Here is a 12548-nt window from a genome sequence, read left to right as displayed (position 1 = left end):
TTTATGTTCAATCACTATCACAATTAGTCATGATTGGTAATAAACTAATATCAAATAAACTCTTAGTGTGTCATGTCTTATTTAGTTATTTACATTTCTACAAATGATAGTATAAATTATGATGGCAACTGATAGTATAAAGTAAAAAAGAGGGTTCTATAAGCAACTTACCCAACGTAACCTCGCTTCTGGAAAGGTGGTGCGTCCTGCAAGTGAAGGGAGGTACCTCGAGTCAATTTCCTGGAAGCTGTATTTCTCTCCTGTAATTGTCTTTAGGCATCAGTGTCCTAACGTCTCATCAATTCACCAAGAACTCTTTAAGTTCATCTATCAATGATTGAAGATAAACATCAATTTTTGCTTTGAGATTTTCTTTTCCGGGTATGATGCATGTTAGGAACAAAAAAGGGTCTTTTATACACATATGAGGTGGAAGGTTATAAGGGATGACTATAACAGGCCAGCAAGAGTACAATGTGCTAAAATGAACATTAGGAGAAAACTCATCAGAATAAAGTCCAAGTCTAACATTATGCGGTTCGCTTGCAAAATGACAATGCTTGGTATCAAAATGTTTCCATGCTTCACCATGGGAAGGATGTGTCATCACGTCGTTATTTTTGTAGTTTTGGTGATACCACAACATATGAGGGGTAGTACTCATTGATGCATACAACCTTTGTAACCTTGGAATCAATGGCAAATAATGCATTCTTTTATATGGAACCTCTTTATTTTTACCCTTCCTAGGCTTAAATCTCTACTCCCCACAAAATTTGCATTGTCTAAGATCTTTATCCTCTTTGTAATATATCATACAACCATTGACACAACAATCTATCTTAACCTCTTTAAACCCAAGCTGGGAAACAATTTTCTTAACTTCATAGTAATTAGCAGGAATTTCATTTGGAGTTGTTTGCATTTCTCTAAACAAAGTTGCCCACTGGTCAAAAGATCCCTGAGATTGGTTTCCTTCTGATTTTATAATCAGCATCCTACTAGCAAGTGACAATTGTGAATGGATACAATTTTCCCACAAGGGTTTACTAACTGAACCTAAGAGGTCATAAAATCTCTTAGCATCTCGATTTGGTAACTCCACTGTTGGTTGCATGTACATGTGAAACTCAGATTGCAAAGCATCAATAACCATCTCATGATAACTATAAAAATTTTCTTTCCATGTAACACCATCTAATGCATAGCTACTTTCAATATCTTCATCTATCATAATCTGATTCTCTGTGGTTATCTCCTCCCCATGCTCTGTCCAAATCCAATAATTAGGTTTAAACCCATGAGTATATAGATCAATCTTAATGTCGATCAACTGTTTAAACCTCTCACATTGACATCTAGCACATGGACACCTAACTAAACCTCCTCTGAGAAATTTGAGTTCTAGTACACACATCCACAAATTCATTTACCCCTTTAACAAAACTGGGCTTAAGACCTCGCCTCTGGTCATATGTTCTATCATACATCCAACTTCGATTCTGGTTTTCCATTATTAATGATTTTAATTTCCTACATATCAAAGGGATAATATTAAAAAAAAAAAACTAAAAACTCACTTTTTAAATTTTTTTTTAACGAGAAACCACAACAAATAAAAGTATTATCATGAATATAATATATGCTTTCACCATGAATAGTTTACACAAACAAGCATACATAAGCAAATATAGATAAGAATGCATAATATTTTAATGTTAATAACTATGACTGCTAAAAAAAGATAAAACAAAAGAGATGGGACATACACAAAGTGAGGGAGAAGACTTGATAATAACCCCAAGAATGGTGAGAGGAATGCTTAAATCAAAATCCTTTTGATAAGCTAGAGATACAAATTTGATTCAATCCTTGCAATAGAGAAGGAAAAGTTCTGTTTAGCCAAGTAACAATGATAAATGCCCTTGTCAATTGACATATAAAAATGCAGACAAAAATATATTTCATAGGCCCATGAGTAAACAAATTTCAAATAAAAGGATAGTTGTTACTTTTGGTATAATGATGTATTATGTTTGGGGGACTCGTGAAGATAGTGTTTCTTCTTTTTTCAAAAAATGGGAATTTAAATAATATCGTTAAACATATTTTAATTAGTTGCTTAAATAAATTAAAATGTGAAAATATAAATTCAAGAATTATAAGATAACTACTAACAAGATGTGGACACATATTGCGTATTATGATAACAATTTGATTAAATATAAATCCAAGAATGACAATTTAAGCTCACAAATTTCACCTGAATCCATATATTAGAGATGATTAACTAAAGAACAAGAATTCATATATAAAAGTTTAATTTGCATGAAATTTTCTCAGATCTTATGAGAATGAAATAATATGTAACGTGGGTTCAGAGAAGGTATTGAAGTAGTTTGAAGAGGCAAAGAAGAAATATCCAATAGTTTCATTATTCTATAAATGATTGACTTGTTAGATGTCACCAAAATGCAAATTGTTTGCAGGTTGTTACACTAATGGTGGAGCTGGTATAGTTCCAAATTAGAATGTTGAATGAGCACATGTATAGGAATAACTGTGCCAACAAATAATTGCCACCTTGAATTTAGCAATTGTACTTAGTGTTTTGATATATATGGTTTGGATTTGGCAGCAAATAAAGTAGATAATAAGGTATGGCCAAAAAAATACAATTCAACCATACATATCCTTATGGGTCATAATTTAGTTAACTGCCAATGAAGATGGAGATTAGTTCCACTTTCAACCAATGTAAAGGGTTAAGAATAGAAGAGAGGAAGTTAAATAGACACATAATAGACCAACAACAGCAGTCACAGACTATAGGTATATTCTAGTTCTACATATTCCAATCCAACTAGCACCTGATGAGGATAAGATATGATATTGACCCTGTCTACATTTTGCTGGTGCTAACTTCATCATGATAAGGATACTTTCGGCCTGCGCCCCTAAACAATTTAAGAATCTAAGAACACAGTTGGAAGCATTCAACAATCAGAAAAGGGGCTAACTTAATTTCAGCTGATATGAGTACAATACATGACTAATTTAACTTTTGATTTTACACAAGAATGACAGAAAATAAGTAGAGTCATAGGGTACAACTCTGCAACAACTAGAAACAAGAGTTCCATGTTTTCCAACAAACAACAATAACATCAATAACTAACAATGATGAAAATTGCATTTGAAACCTTTGCTGATCCAAATTCCAAAATTAAAATTCTCCTCAAAATAGCCACAGTTTTCTTCGGAACCAAAGCAGCAAGTATATCAAAAATTGAAAATCACTTTAGAAAACAACAACAACAACAACAACAACAAACAGATGAAATGAAAGAAAAAGAAAGAAAGAGAAAGAATGGCGCCAACCTTGCGAATGGAATCCAGGGAATGAAAGTGGCGGGATTAGAACAGAACTAGAAATGCTGAGATCACAGCTTAGATGCTGCCAGTACATTCAACAGAACGATCCACTCCTCCATTGGTCATTTCATCAATTATCTATTGAGAAATATTAACATCTTAGTCTTTCTTCCTTGAAATTATAAATAATTACGTAGAAAAACTTAAAATGAACTAACCTCTTATATAGGTTTGTTATGATCTTTTGGGTTCACAAATTCATTAACCCCAAACTTCTTAGCTGCCAATAATAGTAAATGAGAAAATACCATCAATAAGTGAATACAATTTGTAGATTTAGGAAACTTGCTCAACTTATTCTATGCTGAATCATCTACTACATTTGATTAAAAAAAAACTGCATTATACCTAGTTCGAATCGGTTGGAAACTAAATCAACCCCAATAATTCAGAAATTATTGCCCCTCCAGTAGTCTAAAATTTGGATTGAAAAAAGAATAAGAATCACTGCTCACAAATGCCTTTGATCCATAACTATAAAACTGCAATGCAAAGAAAAGTAGTGGGTAACATACATCAAGATCAATAGCAAAATCCAAATCATAATGAAAGCAAAATCCCTAACCAAAAATTAGTACAGAAGGAGAGTATAAAATAAATACCAAAATCATTTCAATTAAGTAGAGAAAGAATATTAGTAGAGAAATAATATATTGAGAATTCATGAAGCAGCAAATTATGACCAGGATATGTATGACTGGAAGCAATGGCCTTTTACTTTCTTGAGTGTCTACAATAATGATAGTAAAAAATTTTATTAGAGAATGACCTCGTAGAGGACCAAACCTCTGACATAAACATCACACCATAGTCTTAGCTCATAAAATAAAATAGAACCAGAATAAACATGACCAGGATTTCTAAATTTAGAAAATAGGAGATTACAATTAGGTCATTGTTTACACCTGAAATAGGGGATTTCCAAATGAAACTGAAGTTGGCTTTGAAAAAAGTTCAGTAATGGTTAGAAAATGATACCTGGTTCTTGTAAGCTCGATTGAGAGAAAGCGGAGAAGGATCAAAGTAGGAGGAGCGACGGCGGCACGGCAGCAGTAGAGCGATAGGCGATGCGAGCAAGAGGAGCGACAATGGGCGAATGTAGGGAGTGACAGTGGCACGGCAGCAACAGAGCGCGACAGCGGCGCGAGCAAACAGAGTGACGGAGGTGCAACCGTGACGCCGACATCGGAGAATGAGGGTTGATGAATTTGGGATAAAATGAGGGTTGGTGAGGAAGTGGGGAATTTGGGATAAAATTGTGTTTCTGAACTTGGAGGCGGGAAGTGGGTGCGGGGTTGGTGTTTTTAGTAATAAAAATTGACAGTATATTTATTGATTTTAATTTGAAAAAAAAAAAAACAACGCCTTTAGCTTCTATTTTATACATTAAATCCACACCATTTATTTGATTTTAGAAAGCAATCTAGACCATTTAAATTTATCGATGGAAACATTGTCGATACTTTAAATATAAAAATAGACGTCATGTTTATCGATTTTAAAATAAAAGTATTTTCAACCCCTGGTTCGTCTACAATATGCAGATAGTTAAAAAAGGTTTAATGCATCATAAAAAACCGATGACCAGGCTGTCGATTTTATTATTTTATTTTTAATTTTCTTTTTTTTTAAATATCGAAGCAAGCTGTCAAAAAATGTTGACGGGAGAGATAGCCATCAATTTTTTGTGTCAAAAAATATGCTTTTTCTTGTAGTGATACCAACAGAAATGATTAGTGCATGCAAGCATGGGTGTAAGGAATAAAATTATAGTAAACTAATACAATAACATAATTATTATACCACTATTCCTTGTCTCCCATTTACGTAATTTCCGTCCTTCTTTATCAGAGTTGACAAAATAACCTCAATTCGGCATATAGATCTTCCTAATTGTTTTTCCTAACATTATGGTCATATTTGAAACATCAACACTTTTTTCATAATAACAACAAAATTCATAAGACAATAAAATAAAAATAAAAACAAACAAAAGAATTACCATATGACTTGCTCTTCTGACATTACTTTTACTTCCTTCAGTATGTAATATTTTAAACTTTTTTCGATTCTTTGTATTTTAGAATTTAAAACAAGACATAGAGTGCAATAAAGACACTACAAGAAAAATATACATTCAGCCACACTTTTTTTAAGCTACATTTGAAAAGCGTAGCCTATTCTATGAATAGACTACGCTTTTCTCCGTGTTGCCTTTTTATATGAGAAAACGATACACAATTGTGGCATCATTTAAAAAGTGTAGCCTTAGGTATTTTAGACATCACTTATAAAGCGTAGCCGTAGGTTGATATCTATAGGTTTACTTTTTGTATCAAAGGGGACGCTTTTAGAGAGTAACCTATTTATTAATTTTGGGTGCGTTTTAAAAGTGATGCCTAATGTGTCTAGAGCAAAAAATTTAACACTTAGTGAATTTTTTTCCTCTTTTCCCTGAAAGCAAAGTCACACTTAGTAAAATTTTTGTCATTCCCTCCAAATCTCACTGATCACCTCCAAAGCACACACCTTCATCCCCTTTCGTAAACCCTCGAAAGCTCACTCAGCATCCATTGACCCTCTTCACTCTGCCTCCAAAGCTCACCATCGATCGTCGCCCCCATTCACTCTCTTCACTCTCGCCATTGACCCTCTCACTGTCGCTCTCACCATTGACCCTCTCACTCTCGCCATTGACCCTCTCACCACAAGAAGAAACCCTCTCAATCTCACCAGTGACCGTCGTCGCCCCCCACTCACCCGCACTCACCACTCTCCACATTGCTGCACCACTGACCGTCACTCCTCTTCGCCATCTTGCACTGATCGTCGCTGTGCCGCCCTCACCATCGTCGCTGCTGCCACTTTCACCATCGTCATCTCCGTGCTTCTCATCATCGTCTTCTCTGTGCTCACATCATTGAATAGGTATGTAGTGATTTCTATTTGGTTCTGAAATTTCAGAGGCTTAGGGTTCCAATTTTAGGGGTTTTAATTTGGGGATTTTAATCTGTGAAATATGGGTTTGTGAACTATAATTTGATAACATGCATGCTGTTGTTGATGAAGATGTGTGGTATTTTAGGGTTTGTGAACTGTGATTTAATATACAGCTTGTCTATTTTTTCTGTATTTTTGTTTGTGAGACTGAATCCAAATGCAGCGTTAATAATTTTCTCAATGAATAAGTTGGCTTCCGTTTCTCTGTTTTCAGCTTCCGTTTCTTCTAGAAAACTTGGCTTTTGACCTATCTTACAATCTCTTATAAGTTTTTCATTTTTATCATTTTTGTGTATTTTTCTATTTCATTTTAAAGTTTGTTCCTTTTACTTGATCTCCATGTCTAAAGGCATTACTGTGTTATAGAACTGATTTCTTTGTGGGAAAACTCCCCCCCTCCCCATCTTTTTTCCCTGGATCTTATGTGAGCTATGATAGCTCTGTTCAGAAGGGTATTTCAAAAGTTGAGAAGGAAGCCAAGGTAGTATTGATAATGACAAGAGATCACTAGAAACTTACCTGCAATCTTCAGTTAAGAAGTTGAAAGTCTCAATTTTAGGTGTATGAAACAAGACTGAGCTAGTTTTTAAGGAGCCCATTGTCTCTGCTGAACAGGAATAGAGAAAGAATCTGTGTTGGTTCAATATTCTATTAAGGAATGTCAAACAAAGAGAAGGGGTTGCGCTCCCCGGAGAGAGATATTGAGAGCTATTTCAAAGAAAAATGATGAAATGATTAAATTAAGAACTAGCTAGCTTTGTCTCAAATTGGTTTAATGAAATGTTAACAAATTATAAGTAAAACTGACCAGCCATCAAATTGTAAATTGATAAGTTTGAACTGAGAGCTTTTCAGTAATTTACAAGTTAACCTCATAATTGAGGCGTCTTAGCACTACCAAGGCGAATACTTTGCCAACTTAGTTTATTGAAATTCGATTGTTTTTACGTTTTTTTATACTACAATATCTAGGAATATCAATATGTATTATTTCTCCTTTTGTTCATGGTTGGTTTTTTCATTAGCTTATTCATTGAGACTGAATCCAAATGCATGTTGAGGATTAATAATTTTCTTCATCCGAAATTGTGTTTCCTTTTCAGGAGCAAAATTTGGTGGCTGCCATGAGCTTTAGATTGTTTTGATCACTCTCTCTCTGGCTCTTTGATCTCAACAGGAAACGCAGCGTTTGCTCAGTGAGCCAGGTAACTTGTCATTTCTCAGCTCCATTATTGTGGTTGCATGCATAATTTGAAGTTTTCCTTCTTGTGTGTATTTGAGTAGGCACACCCGTCTCAATAAACTTGCTCTAAGTCGGACATTGTAAGTTTTCATTTTCTACCTTGTGATTGATTTTTAATTTTATGTCACGGAAAGGGTCTTTCAATTTTGTTTTCATTTTATTTTCATTGAGGCTTTCTTAGTTGTTCTTTCTTCCCAATTTCCTCTACTCTTTATTTGAAGAGGATTTCTTTTCCTCAGAAGTCAGGTCACACTGTTCTTGTACTTTTCTGATTCTCTCTCTTTCCTCCAATAATATTTCTGCTTTTATTCAAGATCTTGTACTGTAGCAGTGTGGAGTTTTTTTTTTTGGGCATTTATAATGTGTAGGGTGGCTAAACGACTTTATGCTTGACTTTTGAAGTTGCTTATTTATTTGATCACTTATTTATCTTAGTTAAAATTATTTTTTAAGCTTTGATGTTTTAGTTGCTGTTTAGTTGTACCTTCTTTCTCTTCTCTCTGTATGTGTGTTTTATTAAATTTTATAATGTTTCTTCCACAATGAAGTTGTGGAATATTGTTGGCTAATCGTTCCTATTAGAGCACTTCTTTCATTTGCATTAGACTTTTTTGTTTCAATGAGTTACTTTGGATTGGTTGACTTTTTCTTAATTTCTTTGGAACTAGCATTTTTTTCCTTTCCGTTAAGTGATTAATGTGATTTTTATTTTTATTTATTTTTCCAAAAAAAACTTGAATGCTGGATGGCTTCATGTATACAAACCAGTGGTGCTATGATTCAGATTCATAATTTTGTTCCTTGGATTTTCATTATCACCTAAGCTTTTTTATTTTTGATAACATTGATCACTTTAGTTTAGCAAAAACAAATGGCTAGATTCTTATGCTTAGACTAGTTATACACTTGCCTATGGATTTTTCTTCCTCATTTTCTATGATAGTTCTAAATTTCAGTGGTTCTTACTTGAGCTTTACTAATTTTCTATTGATGTAACTTTTTTGTTTGATTTGCTATTTTGAACATAGCTAAGAATCGTCCATATATGTGAAGCAACTTTGACTAAGTGGTTGGTAGAGTTTGAGAATACAGAGTCTGCTAGCTTGACAGTATGTTTCTTATTCCCTGTTATTCTTTGAGGTGTAGGCTTAAATGGATGTTACACTGTTGATTGTTGAATAACCTTTTATTGAAGTAATTTTTTACAAAACTTACTATTGGATAAGAAAATTATACAGAGTACAGACACACACACATATATATTTCCATTATTGTGGTTATCACTTTCTTCATATAGCCCAATGCCCTTTTTCATCTGTTTTCCTTTATTCACAAATTCAATATATGATAAACGAAACTCTAATTAATAGCCATATCTATACACTTAAAATTTTGTTATTTTGCCATTATCTGTTGAATGATTTAATTGCTGTAACTGCTGATGGGTCCCAAGTCTGTTCGATTATATCAATTTAATTCTTGCTAAATGATGATTGTGCTAAATTCGTGGTTAAATGGTTGCATATGGCAATTACAATTTTTTTTGTCTGTAATTTTTACAGTTATTCGTGGTTAAGATTGAAGGCGAAAGTTTTTGTTTAAGGTCTTCCAAGAAGATTTTGTCAAAACGCTGATTGTGTCATGGCAAGGTATAATGCATACTTTAATTCTTTTGATTTGTTAGTTTTGAAGTTGGAATTTAACTTATTATATTTGTACTATAAATTCTATGTTTCTTTTTATTTGTTTTACCTCAATGGGTTTCTAGAGAATTACTTCTAAGACTAGGAACTATTTCCCAACCTAATTACAAGGCTTTGAAAGTCCTTTTCATTGTCCATTCCCTTTATAGCGAATAACACCCTTCCTCCTCTATTCCTATTATCTTCACTTTGCGTCCCCTTATAAAATTTCCTCCTAAAAAATTTAATAATTATCGATTAGGTTTTGTGATATGCCAAAGGATTGGATGGATCTACCGAGGTATAGCGAAGAGTATATCAATGGTGTTATTAGTTTTTTAGACTTTGCATACTCCGAGGGAGAACCAGACGGACGACAAATTCAATGTCCTTGTAAGAGGTGTTGTAACATTAATTGGTATAGAAGAGATGTGGTATTTGACCATTTAGTAGCCGACGGATTTGTTAAGGGATATAGAACATGAATTAATCATGGCGAATGGGCAATCCCGATGGCGGTTGACGATGACACGGATGATGAAGAAGGTGCACGTGATGACATCGAAGGACTGCTTAATGATGCATTTGGAGATGTATCTCATGCTGAGGGTGTTACTGTAGGTCAAAATGAAGAAGCTAAAAAGTTTTACAATTTAATAGATGGGGCAAGTCAAGAGTTATACCCGGGTTGCAAGAAATTTTCTACATTATCTTTTACCATCCGTCTGTACTTGTTAAAGTGTTTGCACGGTTGGAGCAAATGCCTCCTTCACTTCACTTCTTGAGCTATTAAAAGAGGCAATGCCTGACATTAACATACCTTCATCTTTCCATAAGACAAAGGTTATGATAAGAGATTTAGGTCTGGATTATAGAAAAATTGATGCTTGTCCTAATGATTGCCTCCTGTATAGAAAAGAACTAAAGGATGAAAAACAATGTCGTGTGTGTGGAACTTCTCGATATACTGAAAATTCTAGTGATAATGGCGAGAACCAACCTGACAAGAAAGGTCGTCCTATTCCTGCAAAGACTCTGAGATACTTTTCTATAATTCCAAGACTTCAGAGATTATTTATGTGCTCAAAGACGGCAGCTAGTCTGAGGTGGCATGATGAGGAGCGCGTAAAAGATGGGACGTTAAAGCATCCTGCTGATGGCTTGGCATGGAAGAACCTTGATGAAATGGATAAAGAATTTGCAAAAGAATCTCGCAATATTAGACTAGGCTTGTCAAGTGATAGGTTCAACCCATTTCGTAGCATGAACATTTCATGGAGCACGTGGCCCGTGATGCTGATGGTATACAACTTGCCTCCGTGGATGTGCATGAAACCCGAATATTGTATGCTTTCTTTGCTTATTCCTGGGCCACAATCACCTGGTAAAGACATTGATGTATATCTACAACCATTGATAGAAGACTTGAAGTTGTTGTGGGAAATAGGGGTCGAAACTTATGATGCGTCAAAGAATGAGACCTTTCAAATGCGGGCAGCTCTTTTGTGGACAATCAACGATTTTTCCTGCTTATGCTATGTTGTCTGGGTGGAGTACAAAGGGAAAATTGGCTTGCCCTTGTTGCAACAAAAATACCTGTAGCTTACAACTAAAACATAGTCGGAAGACAGTTTATATGGACCATCGTGTCTTTTTACCCATGGATCATCCATGGAGAACCAATACAAGGTCTTTTAATGGGAAGCAGGAATTAAGACCCCCTCCACCTGTTATAGAAGGAGCCAAAATTTTTGAGATGCTACAAAATGTTGAGAATGTCTTTGGAAAGAAGCAAAGTACATCAAATAGTTTCCCATGGAATTGGAAAAAAAGATCAATTTTCTTTGAATTGCCTTACTGGCACAAGAACCCACTGCATCACAACTTAGATGTCATGCACATAGAGAAGAATATACTTGACAGTGTAATTGGAACTCTCTTGGATATCCCAAGCAAGACATAGGACCATTTGAATGCTCGATATGACTTAAAAAGATTTGGGTATCTGGACAAATCTTCAACCAAAGGAGGTGAATAATGGCAAGAGAACAAAGTTAGCAAAGGCATGCTTTTCTATAACTACTGCAGAGAAGTCAATTTTTTGTGGTATTTTAAAGACAACAAAGCTACCTGATGGTAGTGCTTCGAATATATCACGCTGTGTACATCTAGGAGAAAGAAAAGTTTCTGGGTATAAGACCTACGATGCTCACTTTATGCTTCACTATTTACTAACAATACCGATTAAAAGCATCCTTCCTGATCATGTGGCCATTCTGTTGATTCGACTAAGTTCCTTTTTTCGTCACTTGTGCAAGAAGTTCATCACACTAGAAGAGATAGATCTACTGGAGTTAGAGATTGTGGAAACGTTATGCCACCTTGAGAGGATCTTTCCCCCTAGTTTTTTTGACATAATGGTTTATATTTCCATTCATTTAGCAAATGAGGTGAGATTGGGAGGTCCGGTGCAGTTTCGTTGGATGTATCCTCTGGAAAGGTACATGTGTACATTAAAGTCATATGTTCGCAACAAAAGTCGGCCCGAAGGTTTTATTGCAGAGGCATATCTGGCTGAGGAGTGCTTAACTTTCTGCTCAAGATACTTGCATGGAGGTGTGCAAACAAGACTTAATAAGCGGCCTCAGAATGATGATGATCCTAACGAAGACGAATTTGTGCCATCAAAGTTGTTTTCTAACAAAGGTTGTTCGTTAGGCGTGGGAAATGGAGAACCAATTAATCTGGATGACATAGCAATTGCTCAAGCCCATGTGTATATATTACACAATTGTGAAGAAGTCGCAGATTATGTTAGGTAACTTAATTAAACTTTTTTTTATTCCGGTCAAGTTCACCCATATTTTTTAGATCAAACCTAACTATTATTTATTATAAAGAGCATGAGGAAGAGGTTAACAATCAGCGGGAACGAAATGGAGAAAAGCAAAAGTTCACAACAAAATGTTCGCGCAGTGGTTTGAAACTCGTGCGAGGGATCCAAATGTGCCTTCTTGGCTAAAAGAATTATCTCGATGTCCAAGCTCTGTGGCAAGAAAATTTTCTGGATATGTAATTAATGGATATAGGTTTCACACGGTGGAGCGTGAGGCAATGAGAAAAACACAAAACAGTGGTGTCACATTAACTGCTTTAACTTCAAACTTTGCAAGTGCTAAGGATCAAAG

At 34.9% G+C, this 12548-nt stretch overlaps 1 protein-coding gene and 1 long non-coding RNA gene across 2 annotated transcripts; one reads left to right on the top strand and one right to left on the bottom strand.

Annotated features, from left to right (window-relative positions):
* Positions 3259-3831, bottom strand: LOC110267335. The gene is made up of 3 exons (XR_002354821.1): positions 3784-3831; positions 3594-3655; positions 3259-3513 (listed from the first exon to the last, which is right to left on the bottom strand). It is a non-coding gene; the product is annotated as an uncharacterized LOC110267335 (long non-coding RNA).
* On the top strand, positions 4524-6554 carry LOC110266927. The gene is made up of 3 exons (XM_021112009.1): positions 4524-4533; positions 5958-6363; positions 6521-6554. The coding sequence occupies exons 1-3, from the start codon at positions 4524-4526 to the stop codon at positions 6534-6536; spliced, it is 432 nt and encodes a 143-aa protein (XP_020967668.1). The 3' UTR covers positions 6537-6554.

This window comes from Arachis ipaensis, chromosome B09, assembly GCF_000816755.2.
Source record: "Arachis ipaensis cultivar K30076 chromosome B09, Araip1.1, whole genome shotgun sequence".
Classification (NCBI taxonomy): Eukaryota; Viridiplantae; Streptophyta; class Magnoliopsida; order Fabales; family Fabaceae; genus Arachis; species Arachis ipaensis.
This window is presented reverse-complemented; position numbering and strand designations above follow the sequence as displayed.